The sequence below is a fragment of the Calliphora vicina genome, chromosome 2 (assembly GCF_958450345.1).
Source record: "Calliphora vicina chromosome 2, idCalVici1.1, whole genome shotgun sequence".
In the NCBI taxonomy this organism is placed as follows: Eukaryota; Metazoa; Arthropoda; class Insecta; order Diptera; family Calliphoridae; genus Calliphora; species Calliphora vicina.
This window is the reverse complement of record NC_088781.1, coordinates 39,955,867-39,971,833: the sequence shown is the minus strand read 5'-3', so window position 1 is coordinate 39,971,833 and position 15,967 is coordinate 39,955,867. Positions and strand designations below refer to the sequence as shown.

General features: G+C 36.1%; 2 protein-coding genes across 4 annotated transcripts; one reads left to right on the top strand and one right to left on the bottom strand.

Moving 5' to 3' along the window:
* The first annotated feature begins 1,015 nt into the window (after positions 1–1,015).
* On the top strand, positions 1,016–10,288 carry Sec24CD (Secretory 24CD). Its single transcript, XM_065501703.1, has 11 exons — positions 1,016–1,689; positions 2,353–2,784; positions 2,843–3,496; positions 3,804–4,021; positions 4,083–4,324; positions 4,428–4,543; positions 4,612–4,860; positions 4,924–5,373; positions 5,441–5,609; positions 8,279–9,069; positions 9,137–10,288. Exons 1-11 carry the CDS (start codon positions 1,435–1,437, stop codon positions 9,275–9,277), a joined length of 3,717 nt encoding a protein of 1,238 aa, XP_065357775.1. The 5' UTR covers positions 1,016–1,434; the 3' UTR covers positions 9,278–10,288.
* LOC135951946 (uncharacterized) lies at positions 10,067–14,659 on the bottom strand. 3 transcript variants are annotated; one of them, XM_065501704.1, is made up of 4 exons: positions 12,753–14,659; positions 12,130–12,693; positions 11,700–12,076; positions 10,067–10,712 (listed from the first exon to the last, which is right to left on the bottom strand). In XM_065501704.1, exon 1 carries the CDS (start codon positions 14,338–14,340, stop codon positions 12,841–12,843), a length of 1,500 nt encoding a protein of 499 aa, XP_065357776.1. In that variant the 5' UTR covers positions 14,341–14,659; the 3' UTR covers positions 10,067–10,712; positions 11,700–12,076; positions 12,130–12,693; positions 12,753–12,840. The 3 variants fall into 3 exon arrangements, with proteins under 3 accessions (XP_065357776.1, XP_065357778.1, XP_065357777.1); XM_065501706.1 differs by having other exon boundaries at positions 12,761–14,659; XM_065501705.1 differs by lacking the exon at positions 11,700–12,076 and having other exon boundaries at positions 12,241–12,693.
* Positions 14,660–15,967: the final 1,308 nt, after the last annotated feature.

The following is a 15,967-nucleotide window of genomic DNA, read 5'->3' as shown; positions in this document are numbered from 1 at the left end:
AAAATTCTTAAAAATTTATGAACATTTAAAATTTTTTTTTAACATTTTTAAGTTCGGAGTTGGAAGATGTAAGAAATTGAATCAATAATTGTTTTTTAAGAATCCTCAATATTTCGAGATTCGAATTTTCAATATTTCGAAGTTCGAATTTTCGAAAATATTGTTTCATTGTCATCAGGTTCATGCACTGTATGAAATTATTTTACCAGCTTTAATAATTTTTCGAACATAATATTGCATTGTCACCTGGTCTAAGCATGTATGCCAAATTCGGGCCACGAGAAATGGTTTAAAATTCAGTTACAAACAAACATTCTAATTAATTGAACAGTCAATCTGGGATACGGCCCAAGCAAGTTTTTTATGACATAGTAGCACTTTTGTAATCTAATTTCCATAAATTCACGATCGGATAATTATTATTAAAGATATATGTATGTATGTATGTTTAAGTGAGATGGGGAGTTCAATAAGTTTCATTTGTTCTTTTGTAAATATAGGAAATTTAACTTTGTTATTACAAAAAATGAATTTAAACCATAGAGAATAGATTCACAATGGGATAATTATTATTAAAGATATATGTATGTATGTTTAAGTGAGATGGGGAGTTCAATAAGTTTCATTTGTTCTTTTGTAAATATAGGAAATTTAAGTTTGTTATTACAAAAAATGAATTTAAACCATAGAGAATAGACAATTTAAACCATTAATATTTCTCATATGTCTTTGTCACATTTTGTATATATTTTTCAGGTTTCTTTGCATTTTTAAATATTTTATCATATTTTAAACATGCCCTGTTTATTAAAAACAACAAATACAAATAAATTGTCATATACATTTATAAAATTCTTCATAAAATTACAACTATTTTCCATCCCATCCGCTATATTTCAACTCTGTTCTCTGTTGTCGCACACTGAACACACCCCTTTGAAAAGTACGTGGCAAACTGTCAAATCATATGTGAAAAAACTGAATACGAATGAAAATCCAAAGAAAAATATCAAAAACTCTGAAGAATTGTATGCAAAACTAGGCTGCTCTGACGTGGAAGTGTAATTTTTTTTGTACATTAAAGTGAAAGAAAATTAATTTTCTCACAAATATTGCAAGATATTTTAAAAGGAAATTATACAAGAAATTTTCCTTTTGCGGAAAATATTAGTGTGCTGAGAAAATACAGTGAATAAAAGAGCCCGAAATTCTGTGAAAAGAAATTTTACGGGCCTGCAAGTGGTGTTTACGTGTTAATAATAATCTTGTAAAAAAAATAGTTACGGGACAAAAGTGCAAAAACCGATTTTTCCAGTTTTGTGGCAGTAAAGAAAAACGGATACGAATTTTTGCGAAGAAATTGTGAATAATTAAAAGTAATTTTATGAGAATTTAAAGAGAAAATTGTGAAATTGAAAAAAGTAATTAGTGAAAATGATGAATCCCAATGCTTACGGTCCACCGCCAACGATGCAGCCTATGCAACAGCAGCAGCAACAGCCACCACAAATGATGCCACCTATGGGTGGCCAACAACAGCAGTATGCGCCACCTGGTTGGCCTTCTCAGCAACCGGGCATGCAAGTTCCTCCACCGGCCACTTCCATGCCTGGTGGCATGCCTGCACCAGCACAACAGGCAGCTCCCCCAACACAAGCTAATATCATGAATGGAAATTATCAGCAGCAGGTTAGCAAAAGATAGAGATATCTTTTTTACTTATTAAATCATTGCAGTTTCATGTCTTCTCTTTTATTTTTTGTTTTTCTTATTGGCATTTTTTAATTATTCTTCTTTCGTCACTGATAATTTTTTACTTTTTGTTATTTTCCCTGCATTCCTTTATTTAATTTTCTTATTTGATTAACCATTTATGTATATCCGTTTATCTTAAGAGAAAATGTCATACCTTCTCTTTTGCTCTTGCAGAGATCTTGTCAAATTATTGTTTTATTTGTTTTTTTTTTAAGAAAGAACTAGCAAAATAGTGGACAAAAAGACAGTGTCGTAGAAATAAATAGTTGAGTTTAGACTTTTTTGAAAAAGTGTTGTAAAACGTAACAATTATACAAAATTAACAAGTTGGGATGACTGAGTAAATTTTGTATTATTTATTTATTGAATTATTCAATAATGAGGTTTGAAATAATTTCCTATAGTGCATTGTTATAAATGTTATTTTTTTTTGGAAAGATAAGGGAAGCTGCCCTGTTATCAGTTTTATGTTTTTGGGAAACACTGTAATTTGAATAAAACTCTAGTGTGTGATAAGAAAGAGGAGACTTCATGACAACTTTAAATGTTTATTATGTGTATATTTATATAGTGATAATAATAATTGACCTCTTTTAGTTGACGCAATCGATGGGGGCTATGACTGTCAACCCCATGAAACAGCCACCACCACCCCAACAACAGCAACAACCATTAGCCGGGGGACCACCACCCACTTTCAACAATGCTAATATGGGTATGCCACCTCAAATGCCCGGAGCTGGCCAACCCTTATCAAATGGTCCATCCTCTGCCCAAACAGGCGCAAATAACAATAACTTTAATCCCTATCCTAATGGCACATCAAGCAGGCCACCTACGGCTGGTACACCAGGACTCCCACCACCACCATCCTCTGGACCCAATCAACAACAATCGCAACCACCTACATCTATGCCTGGTAATATGCCCCCTTCACAAAATATCCCTGGTGCGGCCAATCAAATGACGGTTAACAGTGCTAATTTACCGGGTATGCCACATATGCCGCCAGCTCCCCAAAAATCAGGTGTAAGTTTTATTTACGAAATGGTTGCTTTATTATTTATTAAATAAATTAATATTTTAGCAAAGTACTCCCTTAATGCCACCTATGACTGGACAACAACCCCAGCAACAGCAACAACAGCAGCCAATGCAAGGTTTTCCAGGTTCTCAAGCTCCTCCATCTCAGTTTCCACCACAATCACAACAAATGCCTAGTAGGCCAGGACAAAGTATGATGCCACCTATGATGGGTGGTCAACAACCTCCAGCTCCTATGCAGCAACCGGGTATGCCTCCTATGTCCGCACCCCAGCAACCAGGCATGCCTCCTATGTCTGCACCCCAGCAACCAGGCATGCCTCCTATGTCTGGCCAACAGCAACCCGGTATGCCTCCCATGTCTGGTCAACAGCAACCCGGTATGCCTCCCATGTCAGGGCAACAGCAACGTGGTATGCCTCCAATGCCCGGACAACAGCAACCGGGCATGCCACCTATGGCCGCTCAACAGCATCCAGGCATGCCACCTATGGCCGGACAGCAGCAACCCGGTATGCCTCCAATGCAGCAGCCAGGTATGCCACCCATGCCCGGCTATCCACCACAACCAGGTCAGCAACCTGCTATGCCAGGTTATCCACCCCAGCCCGGACAACCTCCCATGGCCGGCGGTTATCCAGGGCAAATGATGCGTCCTCAACCGGGGCAACCTATGCAAGGAAGACCGGGATACAATGTAAGTAATGAAATGAACTAGTAAACATTTATGTGTGATTATGTATGGCAACCGAACTTCAGTTGCGTTGTCAGTTGCCTAAACTGTATTACATATGGCAACTGGCAGCATCATTTTCTGTGGTCAAATTGCAACCAGAAATTTGTGGTTGCCCTCTGGCACCGCAACTGAAGTTCGGTTGCCATCCATAATCGACACATTAATTTCATAATTGATTTAGTTTTATTTTCCCGTCTGTTGAATAACTTAAAAAATATACTTAAAGGCTTTTCTAATCTTAAACAAATTTCCTACATTTCTTCCTCAGCAACCTCCCGGTGGTATGTACCAGCAACCCCAACAATATGAACAGCAACAAAAACGTTTAGATCCCGATCAAATGCCCAATCCCATACAAGTTATGATTGAAAATCAACGTAACGCTGGCGGTGCATTTGTAACCAATCAGCCTGGTCTGTTGCCACCTCTCGTGACCACCAAGTACATGGTACAAGATCAAGGCAATTCATCACCAAGATTTTTAAGGTATTTTGCTATAATTTTCTAAAATCATTAAACCATAATGTAAAATATATTGTATTTTTAGATCTTCTTTGTATTGTGTACCAGCCACAGCAGATTTATTAAAAACCACAGCTCTTCCTTTCTCCCTGATTATATCACCTTATGCGCGCATAGCTGAGGGTGAATACGAGCCACCAATTGTTGATTTTGGTGCTTTGGGACCCATTCGCTGTAATCGTTGCAAGGCCTATATGTCGCCTAATATGCAGTTTGTAGATGCTGGCCGCAGATTCCAATGTTTAATGTGCAAAGTGTCCACGGAAGGTAAGTTACTTCATAGTTTGTCTGATATATCTGTATAGAAATAAAGTTTCATAATAACTTCAGTGCATTTTTTAATAATAATTTATATTTTCTTTATTTCTAGTGCCCACTGAATACTTCCAACATTTGGATCATACTGGCCAGAGAGTTGATAAATATGAACGTCCTGAATTAGTTTTGGGCACTTATGAGTTCTTGGCTACCAAGGATTATTGTCGTGTTAGTATTTCTTAATTAAGCCCTTCAAATCAAAAATAAATAATAAAATTTCCTTTGAACATTTACAGAACAATTCTCCACCTGAAATACCAGCATTTATTTTTGTTATTGATGTTTCTTACAACACTATTAAATCAGGCTTGGTGCACTTATTGTGTTCCCAAATTAAAGATATTTTAAAGAACTTACCAGTCGATCAGGGCCAAGATAAGTCAAAAATGCGTGTAGGTTTCATCACCTACAATAGTACGGTTCACTTCTACAACATTAAAAGCAGTTTGGCTCAACCACAAATGATGGTGGTGGGAGATGTACAAGTAAGTTTTGTTTGTCTTAACTATAAACAATTAAAATCTAATGGAAATTTTTACCCATTCTAGGACATGTTCATGCCTCTACTTGATGGCTTCCTGTGCAATCCTGAAGAATCGGAAATTGTTATTGATGCTCTTATGGAACAAATACCCAAAATGTTTGTCGACACCAAGGAAACCGAAACCATACTCTATCCAGCCATACAAGCTGGTCTCGAAGCTCTCAAAGCTTCAAATTGTTCGGGTAAACTTTTAGTTTTCAACTCATCTCTACCCATTGCAGAGGCTCCGGGTAAATTGAAAAATCGTGATGATCGCAAATTGTTAGGCACTGATAAGGAGAAAACGGTTTTGGTGCCACAATGCCAATCCTATAATACTTTGGGCCAAGAGTGTGTGCAAAATGGTTGTTCGGTAGATTTGTTCTTATTTAACAATTCTTATATTGATATTGCCACCATTGGACAAGTGGCTAGACTGACGGGCGGTGAAGTTTATAAGTACACTTACTTCCAGGTAAGTTTCTGAGGATTTATATTTATGATTTTGTAGTTTATTTTCTAATGTTTTTTTCTTGTTTTAGGCCGACATTGATGGCAAACGTTTGATAGCCGATATTATTAAAAATGTTTCCCGACCCATTGCTTTTGATGCTGTTATGCGTGTTCGTACTTCGGCTGGTGTTAGAGCCACCGATTTCTATGGCCACTTCTTTATGACCAATACGACAGATGTTGAATTGGCCAGTGTTGGTAAGTGTTTATATATTTTTTTAATTATATTTACAGTGTACTCTCTCATAAGCGGACACCTAAGGGACTGACAAATATGTTCGGTTTTGAGAGTAGAAAATAATTCAAAAGAATTTGTTTGGGACTGAAAAAAGTGTCCGTTTATGGGACGTGTCCGCTTTAGAGAGGTGTCCGCAAAGAGAGATTATGTATATACAAATTTCGTATTTGAAAACTTTGACCCGTTTCAAATTAGACAATTTAAAATTTTCTTCTACTTAACCCGACCTTACCATTGACAGGTCGGGTTACAAACACAAGACACTTGGTCAACTAAATTGTCTAATTTGAAACGGGTCTTTAACTGCTTATGATCAGAAAAAATTGGGAAAATGTTGTCTGATGGTCTTGGGTAAGCATTTAGTGAAATGCGCATTGCGAAATTAATAATAAATATATTTTTTATAAATAATTTTTTATATAAAACTAGCTGACCCAATAGACGTTGTCCAAATTAGAAAAAATGGTTGTGTTCGATTTGGTTATTTTTGAGAAGCTGTTTGAAATGTGTAAAAATAGTTATAAAATCGTTTTTTTTAATGATAATTTTTATTCATATACATATGTAGGTTTGGGGTATGTTTGATTTACATTTGTATTGAAAATATGTACAATGAATCTTATGGTGTTCTATTTACATTTTGATTGAAAGATCGATGGTCAGGTAACCAATTAAAATTAAGAAATACAAATTTCTTTCAGTCATGCTCTAAGATACAAGTACAATATCATTCTGCGAACGTATTATTGCCAAAATCAACGCTATCAAAAATGTTGTTTCAGTTCCACCAAATCCCTCCAGTTCTATATTTCACATCTTTCATATTTTTGTTGTCGATTAAACAGTGCAACGTTTGATGGAACTGATTCCCTCAAGGCATCGCAATAATATTGTTTTTCGCTTCGCAACTAGGGTTCCTTATTTCCGGGAGGAAATTAAAAAATCTTTTTATATCCGGAAATTCCCGGAAGTATTTTAATACTAAATGAAACCAAAAACTAGTATATTTTTTTCGCATAAATTGTCTTATAATTTTAACAGCATTTAATGAAAATTTCCAAAAAATATTCCCGTGAAATTTTTTCCGCGTAGGAACCCTAGTCGCAACTCTTGATTAAAAGAGCATCGGAAAATACCTTGTTCGACATCATGCAAATTTGGATTTGATGTTCTAATATGCATCTGATGCAAAATACCATCACACATGGCACATTTGTATTTGCTCCACAAATCAGTCGGTTTGATGGAAAGCATGTTGAGATAATAAAACAATGTTCGTATTTGATGATGAGTCCCATTCTCTAACAATCGCAAGCGTTGACACGATTCTCTATACATGTCACACAATTCACCATTTATAGTTCGCTAATCTCAAATTCATCATTCCAGCATTGTAGATGGCGGTCGATCAACTTGTTGTAATACAATCTCCTCAGTAAAGTACACTCTTTGACCATTTTCCAGATGTACGGCTAAATGAACAACAGTGTCTTGGATGCTTCGTTTGAATTATTAAAAAAATTAGCGACCCATTTGAAATTGAGTGACTTCATCGTTGGAATTCTCCGCACTAAATCAGCCATGTCACTGCCATTGGTTATATATTACCAGATATATTTGATAAGTGGGGGTGGAACATTTTTCTTTCTGTAAAAAACGTTTGTGGACTATTTCGAACATTTAAAAAAGAATTTTTAAATTTTTCTTTTAGTAAAAACTTAAATTGGATTACAAAGATATTTTCGTCATAGTCCACCTAAGTTGGACCACATTAGCCAACGTGCTCTGACTAACAATATCTCTTCAAAGTCATCAGCACCGTTTGACTGTAGATATAAACATTCACATCTGCTATCCTTTTGACGTTCGTCATTGTCAATGGAAGACGCTACATTCGCCGGGAAGTCTATATGACAATCGATTATCAATATGCTTATTTCCATTTTACCGTCTGTGAATACTGCACACCCTTCAAACAGTATCGGATTCCAGCCAGTCGTCACTTTCTGGGCACACTATTGGGCGTGTAATATCGAAATATCTATTACTGGAAGATTAATGTACTATTCAGGGCTCTCCAAAGCTGCATTCTAATGACCACCAAACATAGTTCTGATAACCGATGTGCATTCCCACTATAAGTGGATCTAAGCTCCGGAACAACCAATGTCTCAATACGCCAAAGATTGTCAACCCCATTTCTGATCTTTCCAACTTCATACATCTCAATTATGAATAAAAATTCCACGGGAGTTTTTTTTCCTTTTCCCATTTTTCCTTCAAATTCAATGGAAAAAACTCCCGGGGAATTTTTTTATTGATAATTGGGCTGAAAAAAATTTAGACCAAATTTGGGAAAAATAATTTTAATCAACTTTTTTATAAAAAAAATTTTTTTTTTGTTCTTTCATTAAAAATTTGTGTTCACCAAAAAAGTTGTTTCACGAACAAATTTTTTTCAAAGAAATATTTTTTCGACCTTTTTTTAAGTATACTTTGGTGAAGGGTATATAAGATTCGACAATGCCGAATAAAGCTCTCCTATTTGTTTTTTCAAAAATAAAATCTTAAATTTAAAAAAAAAATTACTCAACTTAATTCGTTTCTTCTTTTCACCCCTCCTCCACAGATTGCGACAAATCGATTGCGATTGAAATCAAACATGACGACAAGTTACCACCCGAGGAAAATGTCTATTTACAAATTGCTCTACTCTTCACCTCTTGCAGCGGTCAACGTCGCTTGCGCATATTAAATATTGCCCTTAAGGCCACCACCACCATTGCTGAAGTTTTCAAGAGTTGTGATTTAGATGCCATAATGTTGTTCTTTGCCAAACAATCCTGCTTCAAACTTATGGAACTAACACCCAAAGCCATCAAAGACACACTCATTCATCGTTCGGCTCAAGTATTGGCATGTTATCGTAAACATTGTACCACTCCCTCGTCGGCCGGTCAACTCATATTGCCCGAATGCCTTAAACTGTTGCCGCTCTATATATCGTGTTTGTTGAAAAACGATGCCATCTCGGGTGGTTCCGATATGACACTTGACGATCGTTCATATGTTATACAATTCATTTTATCGATGGACTTGAATGTGTTTGTTTCATATTTGTATCCACGGTTTCTGCCCATACACAATGTGGATCCCGACGAAACCGATTTGCCCATGTCTATGCGTTGTACTCATGAGAAAATGTCAGAAGATGGAGCCTATATATTGGAGAATGGTGTACACTTTTTCATATGGTTGGGACAATCGTTGCCTCAGAGTTTCATACAGCCGTTGTTTGGTGTACAATGTACTCAACAGGTTAATTCGGAGCGTTTTGCTATTACGGGCGATACACCTTTGGCTCAGAGGGTACGTGGTATTATTGAAAAGGTCATGACAGATCGCACTCGCTACATGAGGGTAAGTTTTAGAATAAATATTTTTTTAAAAACACTATTTTAATGTTTTATACTCTTGTTTTTTTAAGGTCACTTGTGTTCGCCAAAATGACAAATTGGAAAGTGTATTCCGGCATTTCCTTATCGAAGATCGTGGCACAGATGGCTCGGCCAGCTATGTAGATTTCTTGTGTCATATGCATAAGGAGATTAAGGAATTATTAAGTTAGCCCGTAGGTTATAGACAATATAATCATCATAATAACAATGGTAAAACTGTGGCTTCTGTAACCTGTCGCAGTTTTTCTCAAAATCGTGCGCGTCTATTGCGAGCGTCACGCTCTAGAAGATGGTAATATCTAAATGTAACAAACAAATATCTAATAACAATGAAGACCAACATCCAAAACAAAACACCATTTAAATTAAATTGAAAATTACAAAATAATACATACAATGAAATTGTTTAAACAAAAAAAGAAAAAGTTAAAAAAATGCATTAACATTTTTCGTTATATTTCTTCTTTTTTTTGCATTTTTTTATATATATATTTATGATTTTATTATAACAATTATTATTAATATTTCATTAATATATAGATTGAAACTTATAGTATCTACAAATTACATTCGCTTTATATTAGATTTTCTGTTGATATCCTAATTCAGACGGTTTCTTGATTAGTTTAGTTTTTCCTTGTGTTTTCTTCTGTTTTCCTCGTTTTTATGGTTATTTGTGTTTTAAAGTTTAATGAAATTAAATTAAAAAAAATATAATATTGATAATGGTTTCCAAATGTTTGTTTTCATTGCATATCTCTACTTCCCCTCTTCATTACATTCTTTTAGTTAAAAACGAAATTAGTTAAACAAATAAAATTGTACTCGTATGGAAATATTGTTTTCGAAATTGTTCTCCTTGTTATCATTTCCAACTGTCCTTAAACAAAAATAAACTTTTTTTCAAGTTATAGTTTTATAATTATAAAGAAACGTTAATAAATAAATAATATTCCATATTTCTTTTATTTCGTATATATAATTTTTATTAATTCTTAATATTGCATGTTTGATCGCAACAACAAAAATCGATATACTTTTTTACAATTGATTCCAATACATCATTACGCATACAAATACAACAATAAAGTATCAAGAAATCAATTTTAATTAAGAAATTATGTAAAAAAAAAAACAATTTGCAAATTAAATAAAAATATTTAAAAAAAAATATATTAAAATTAAGGTTGTTTCAATTAGAAGTTGGAGATATAAATGTTAGCACATTTCCACTCAGCCAAAAACTAGCTAACAGAGGTTTCAAAAGGAACTATTTGTCAACATGAGAAAGATGATGTTCGGAGGTTATATCTCGACGTGCCGCACTACGGATAGTTGACAAGCAGGATATTATTGCTGCGGTGGAGGAAGACGCCGATTACGTTGTCGTTGATTTCAATAAGTAAGGTAATTTTTCAAAGCTGCTGAGGGGATATCAGCCCAAGCTAGAGTGACACCTTAATTAGTTGACATGTGGTGAATTCGTCAAACAAAACCAGTAAGATGCAGAGCAACTTTTTCCGAATAGTTTAGTTTGGTTAAGAAAGTACACTTCTATGCGGAGACCCATGGTTCCATTGTGATTCCCTTCAAGAAAGAATAAAGCTAAGAAATGAAAGATAATAAATATAAATTTAGAGATATAAAGGAAAAGAAGTGGCAATCCCAGGAAAATCCATAGGACTGAACACCTGTAGAAATAATAATAAATAGAACTGGGGGCAAATTCTCGCACTCGTAATCGAATTAAATTTCGAACGCTTATTAGCGTTTGAGTAAAAAATCGTTCGTTATCGAGCACAATCATTATAATTTTCTATACATTTCATTCGATATCGAATAAGAGAAACCAAAACTTAAAAAAAAACTCGAACGTTCGAATTAGTATTCAATCGTATTCGACTGCGGTAAGTAGCCCCCTGTACTCTTAAATAGAACTGGACTATTAATTGAATACTAGTAAGTAACAATGTCTGTGGTCAAAAACCTAATTCATGAGAATGTTTTGTCATGTGTCTCTAAGTAATCTAGAGTGCAGTCACTTTAAACGTTTATTTTGTACTGTACATTTTTATGAATAATTCGTACAAACTGGGCGGTTTTATACAAATTGTGTTGATATAACTCTCATACAGTTTATTTTCTTTTTGCTTGAGTATACTGACATTTCATGTAACCTATCGTGAAGGCAATTGCCCCTTTAGTGTATCTAAGTAACCTAAAGTGTAGTCACTTTAAACGTTTATTTAGTATATCAAATTAGAACGTAATTTTGTACATATATTTCCAACCAGAGGTAATCTATTGGGAAGTTGTTGGAAAATGATTTGAGGTCAATTAGCACCCGTACACGTAAAAGTAACTAGTTATGTAGCTGATCAAGTTACCAGTTACAGTCTCACTGTAATCCAAAAGGGTCAATTGACCCCTTGGGACTTGCATATTAATTATATAGATTTGGAAATGTGTCCACTGTTTTGTCAATCACTATATATTCACTAAATAACAGAGCCTTTCATTAGGACCCGAGGATTTATATGGGTCGAAAGTGTTCACTGTTCATGTTACCTTATCCATGGTTAATAGACTCACCGTAATAAAATCATGTAGTTAGTTCCGCTCATTTTAGATATCTTTCATAATACTTGATAGCACTCCTTAACATTTGTCCCAGTCCTCTGTGCTCCTAGTGTTCTAAGCTCTGTTAAACAACATTCCTACTGTCGACCTTTAATCTTTCAGTTCCCTGGTCCACCATCTCGGTTGATTTCGTCTATCCGGAAATTTCTTTGGGCAGAATAATTCATAGCTATCGTTCAGTATGCTACTTCCTCAGGTGAGTAACCACCAATTGACATACATATTCACTAATTTTGACCCCACTGTTGACCTGAAAACCCCCCCAATTCGTACGTCTCGGGTTTCTTAAGGGTCTCTGCTGAGATTCTGTTTAGTTCGGAGGTTATGGTCTGAAAAAGAACAGTCTGTTTCATCCTGCAACCAACTACAAAATCAAGCCTACCATTGGTGATATCTATAACTGACTCCTTATCCCTAGTCCTAAACGTTGGCTTATCGCCCATGTTACAGATTAGCAGATTGTTAGTAGTTATAAACTCAAACACTAAATCACCTCTATTATTGATATTCTTGCTGCCGCATTGGCAGTTGTATTTACAACAGCTTTGCGGTCGTCGAAAGTTATTCCCTGGTTTGATACATCTGTCAGACTCGGGTCGTGCCAGAGCGTAGATACGATTGTCGTGAAAACGCCGCATTTGATGTTATGTGAATTGGTGTCGCAACCCAGTACTCAGTCTCAGCACTGCCCGGTGGATCTGCAGTTCCATATGACATATGAGTTGACTATATTCGGCCGAGACAGACTCGGGTTGTACCGGAGCGTAGATACGATTGTCGTGGGAACGCCGCATTGGATGTGATGTGAATTGGTGTCGCAACCCAGTACTCAGTCTCAGCACTTCGTTGACCGGAGTATCTGCAGCTACATATGACGTATACCCAGGCCAGTATAAACATAGTTTTATCTTTGGCCTCTGTGCTAACGACATTTATATCTCCTTTACTGAAAGAACGGGAAAATGTTAAATTCAATTCTTTCTTTGCAACAATAAAAATTCTAACCTTCTTACCATTTATCCAAGGCTCTTGGATAAGGGCCACGCCCAGTTGTGCGGAATTGCGAAGTCTTATTAACTCGGCTGAAACTGTCTTACTGTGGTGCAGGTCTATTTACTCCACCTGCATCATTATTTGTCTTATTAACTTTAGGTAATCTAAATTTGACAGTACCAAGTCCGAAGTTAACAATACCTCCCTTTTCCTCTAAAATTAAGAGGGATTCGTGGTCCACGTCGAACTTAAAATCCCTGCCTGAGTTCTCCCTACATGCTATTGAAGTTAATAACTTCCATTGGTTAGTAAGGAGTCCTGTATTTTGTTTAGCCAATATTAAAAGTATGGTTTCCACCGTTTTAATGGGTGGCGGAAACCACACAGTCACCATAGATCTTGGTGGTAAGTCCGAAGCATATATTACCTCAAGCTTCGCTCCTGGACAAAGGTTATCACACTTGCTAACTGTAGATTTTAAGAACTCAAATGAGTTCTCGTTCGCACAATTAACAGTTTTGATTCCTTTAGTCCAGGCAGCGCCCATGAATAATACATCATCCGGCCTACCACTAAAGACGGCTATCTCGTCGAGGAGCCTACCTTCAACCAACTGCCAGTGATCAGAACTAATCCTTAAATGAGGATTATTCCGATCTATGACAAGTGCCTGAAGGCATTCCTGGCTTGTCGACTTCTTTATTTTCTTCGAGGTTGAAGGCTGATCATCCCAAGTCCTAGCTCGTTTAGTGGCCTTCTTTTGGGGGCCCATACCTGAGCTGAACGAAGAATCATCCGCCTTCTTCCATACACCTGAACTTTCAGGCGCCTTTTCGTGGGTTCTTTGTAGTGGCGGGTCAGTCTTGGGAGCTCGTTCCGAAGATGTGAGCACTTCAACTGACTTTCCACTGCCTTCGAGCGCTGGCTTAGTACTGCTTGTGACCGTGGTCGCTGCCCCTGTACACTGTTGTGTAACTTTCAGAGCGGCGTCCTCATTCACAAGCTTTACCCCGGTAGAGGATATTCCCAAGACGGCGCTTACGGGACCGTAGATTCTTTCGAATTTGGCGATATCCTGTCGGTGCTTCCTGACAAGATACCTCTCTTTTGCCGTGAACGTCTTAGGATCTCTATTGACCATCTTATTCATAAAGGCCAGTGACTTCCTCGTGCCGCTCTTAGCTTTTTCTTCTTTCGTTCGGCTTTCTTGAATAGGAAGCTGTGGATTGGCCCCTTGCATCTCTTCCACAACCTCTTGCCGAACTACTTTTGATGGATCGGCTTGAGTGGTTGTCGTGTCACACCCGGCCTCAGCTGCAGGAGGAGATCGTCGTTCTACCAACCGGCTTTGGGCAGGTTGGTAGACCTGAACCATATCCTCCTGCCTCTGTGTGGCACTGGTTTCTCTAATGGAGTTACCCGACAGCCCCAAAAGCCCATCCATATCATTAAGTTGCGTCCTTGACCTCCTACTATAAATCCTGTCCCAATCGTCCAACCTTAAATTACCCACCCCTCCCATATTATTTCCCCACCTTAAGTCAATGTCCCCATGTTCGGAATTTTGTTGTTTTTTGTTTTTATTTATTTCAGTATTCATATTTTGATCCCACGAGTGTACCGTAAAATATTACAGCCTTTCGCAGTGACGGCGTGCGTAGACCGGGCGAAAAAAAATTACAACCAACCCGTGCCCTGGCGAAGGAGGGGAGCTGTAAACGACTAGTTTCTTTATACACTAACTAGCCATGCAGGAACTCGGCACTGCTACCATCCACCTTGACCTTAAAAGTGTATTTTATATCGTTTTCCCCACAGATAAATCTCTTACCATAAACAAAGAGCGAATCAAATGGGGTAATAGCGAAGAATTTATATATGTCTTGAGGAAATCGGATGAGTAGCTGAGTAGTACTACACTTCCTTCTTTCCATGACAATAGAATACTAAACTTTAGTCGTCAAGCCCTTTACGTCTTCCGTGTACTTGTGTACTTACTGATTTGAATTAGATAAATGCTTATTCTATTGCTTTCGTTTGAAGGCAATCTGAAGCCTACAAATTCTAGTTTATTGATAATTAAATATTGACCCCACTTCAGTCAGTTAAAAGAACTTTCGTAAAAAGTATGTTAAGGGATTTTAAGAAGCTTCATCATGATTGGCAAGGGTATATGTGTTTTTCATTTGCGCCCCTACAATGTATATGGGGGATTTCATGTCAAGTGAACCAACTTTTGAAATCGATGTCTTCCGATCGGGATGAAATTTGCACCAAGGTTAGCTCTATTGGATAGTAACTCAGACACAATTTTTCAACAACATCGGTCGAGAACTCTCTGAGTTATAAATTTTGACAATTTGGTCAAACAGGGGTTTTTTCTTATCCATGTAACTTATTACCTATTGTTCTTAGCAAAATGTGTTCCAAATAGTATAGATAGCTATTTCTTCGATCTTTCGAAAAAAAATATTTAAAAAAAAAAATAAAAAATTTTTAATATTTTTTTTCCGAAATCAAAAACTTTTTTGACTTTTTTTTAAAATACGCTATTTTTTTTTTTTTTTTCTTAAAATAAAGTTTAGATATTTTCCTTGAACACCTACTTGGTCGCTTAGTGGGATGCGAGTGGGATATCTATCAAAATAAATATTTTGTAACTCAAAACATAAAATTTTTGACTTTTTTTGCAAAATCAAAAACTTTGTTGACTTTTTTTTTTCAAAATGGACCCTTTTTTAATCTTTTTTTTTAGGTCAAACAAAAGCTTAGATATTATCCTTGAAGACCCTTTTGGTCGCTTAGTGGGATGCGAGTGGGATATCTATCAAAATAAATATTTTTTAACTCAAGACTTACAATTTTTGACTTTTTTTTTTGCAAATACGATTTTTTTTTTTTAAAATTTTTTTTGTAGTCAAAAGAAAGCTTAGGTCCATTCCTTTAAGATATTTTTAGTCCCTTAGTGGGATGCGAGTAGGATATCTATCAAAATAAATATTTTGTAACGCAAGACATACAATTTTTTAATTTTTTTTTGCAAAATCAAAATTTTTTTCCAATATGGGCCCTTTTTTAATTTTTTTTTTTGCTCAAAAGAAAGCCTAGGTCCATTCCTTTAAGATATTTTTAGTCCCTTAGTGGGATGCGAGTGGGATATCTATCAAAATAAATGTTTTAACACAAAAATTGTATGTCTTGAGTTACAAAACATTTATTTTGATATA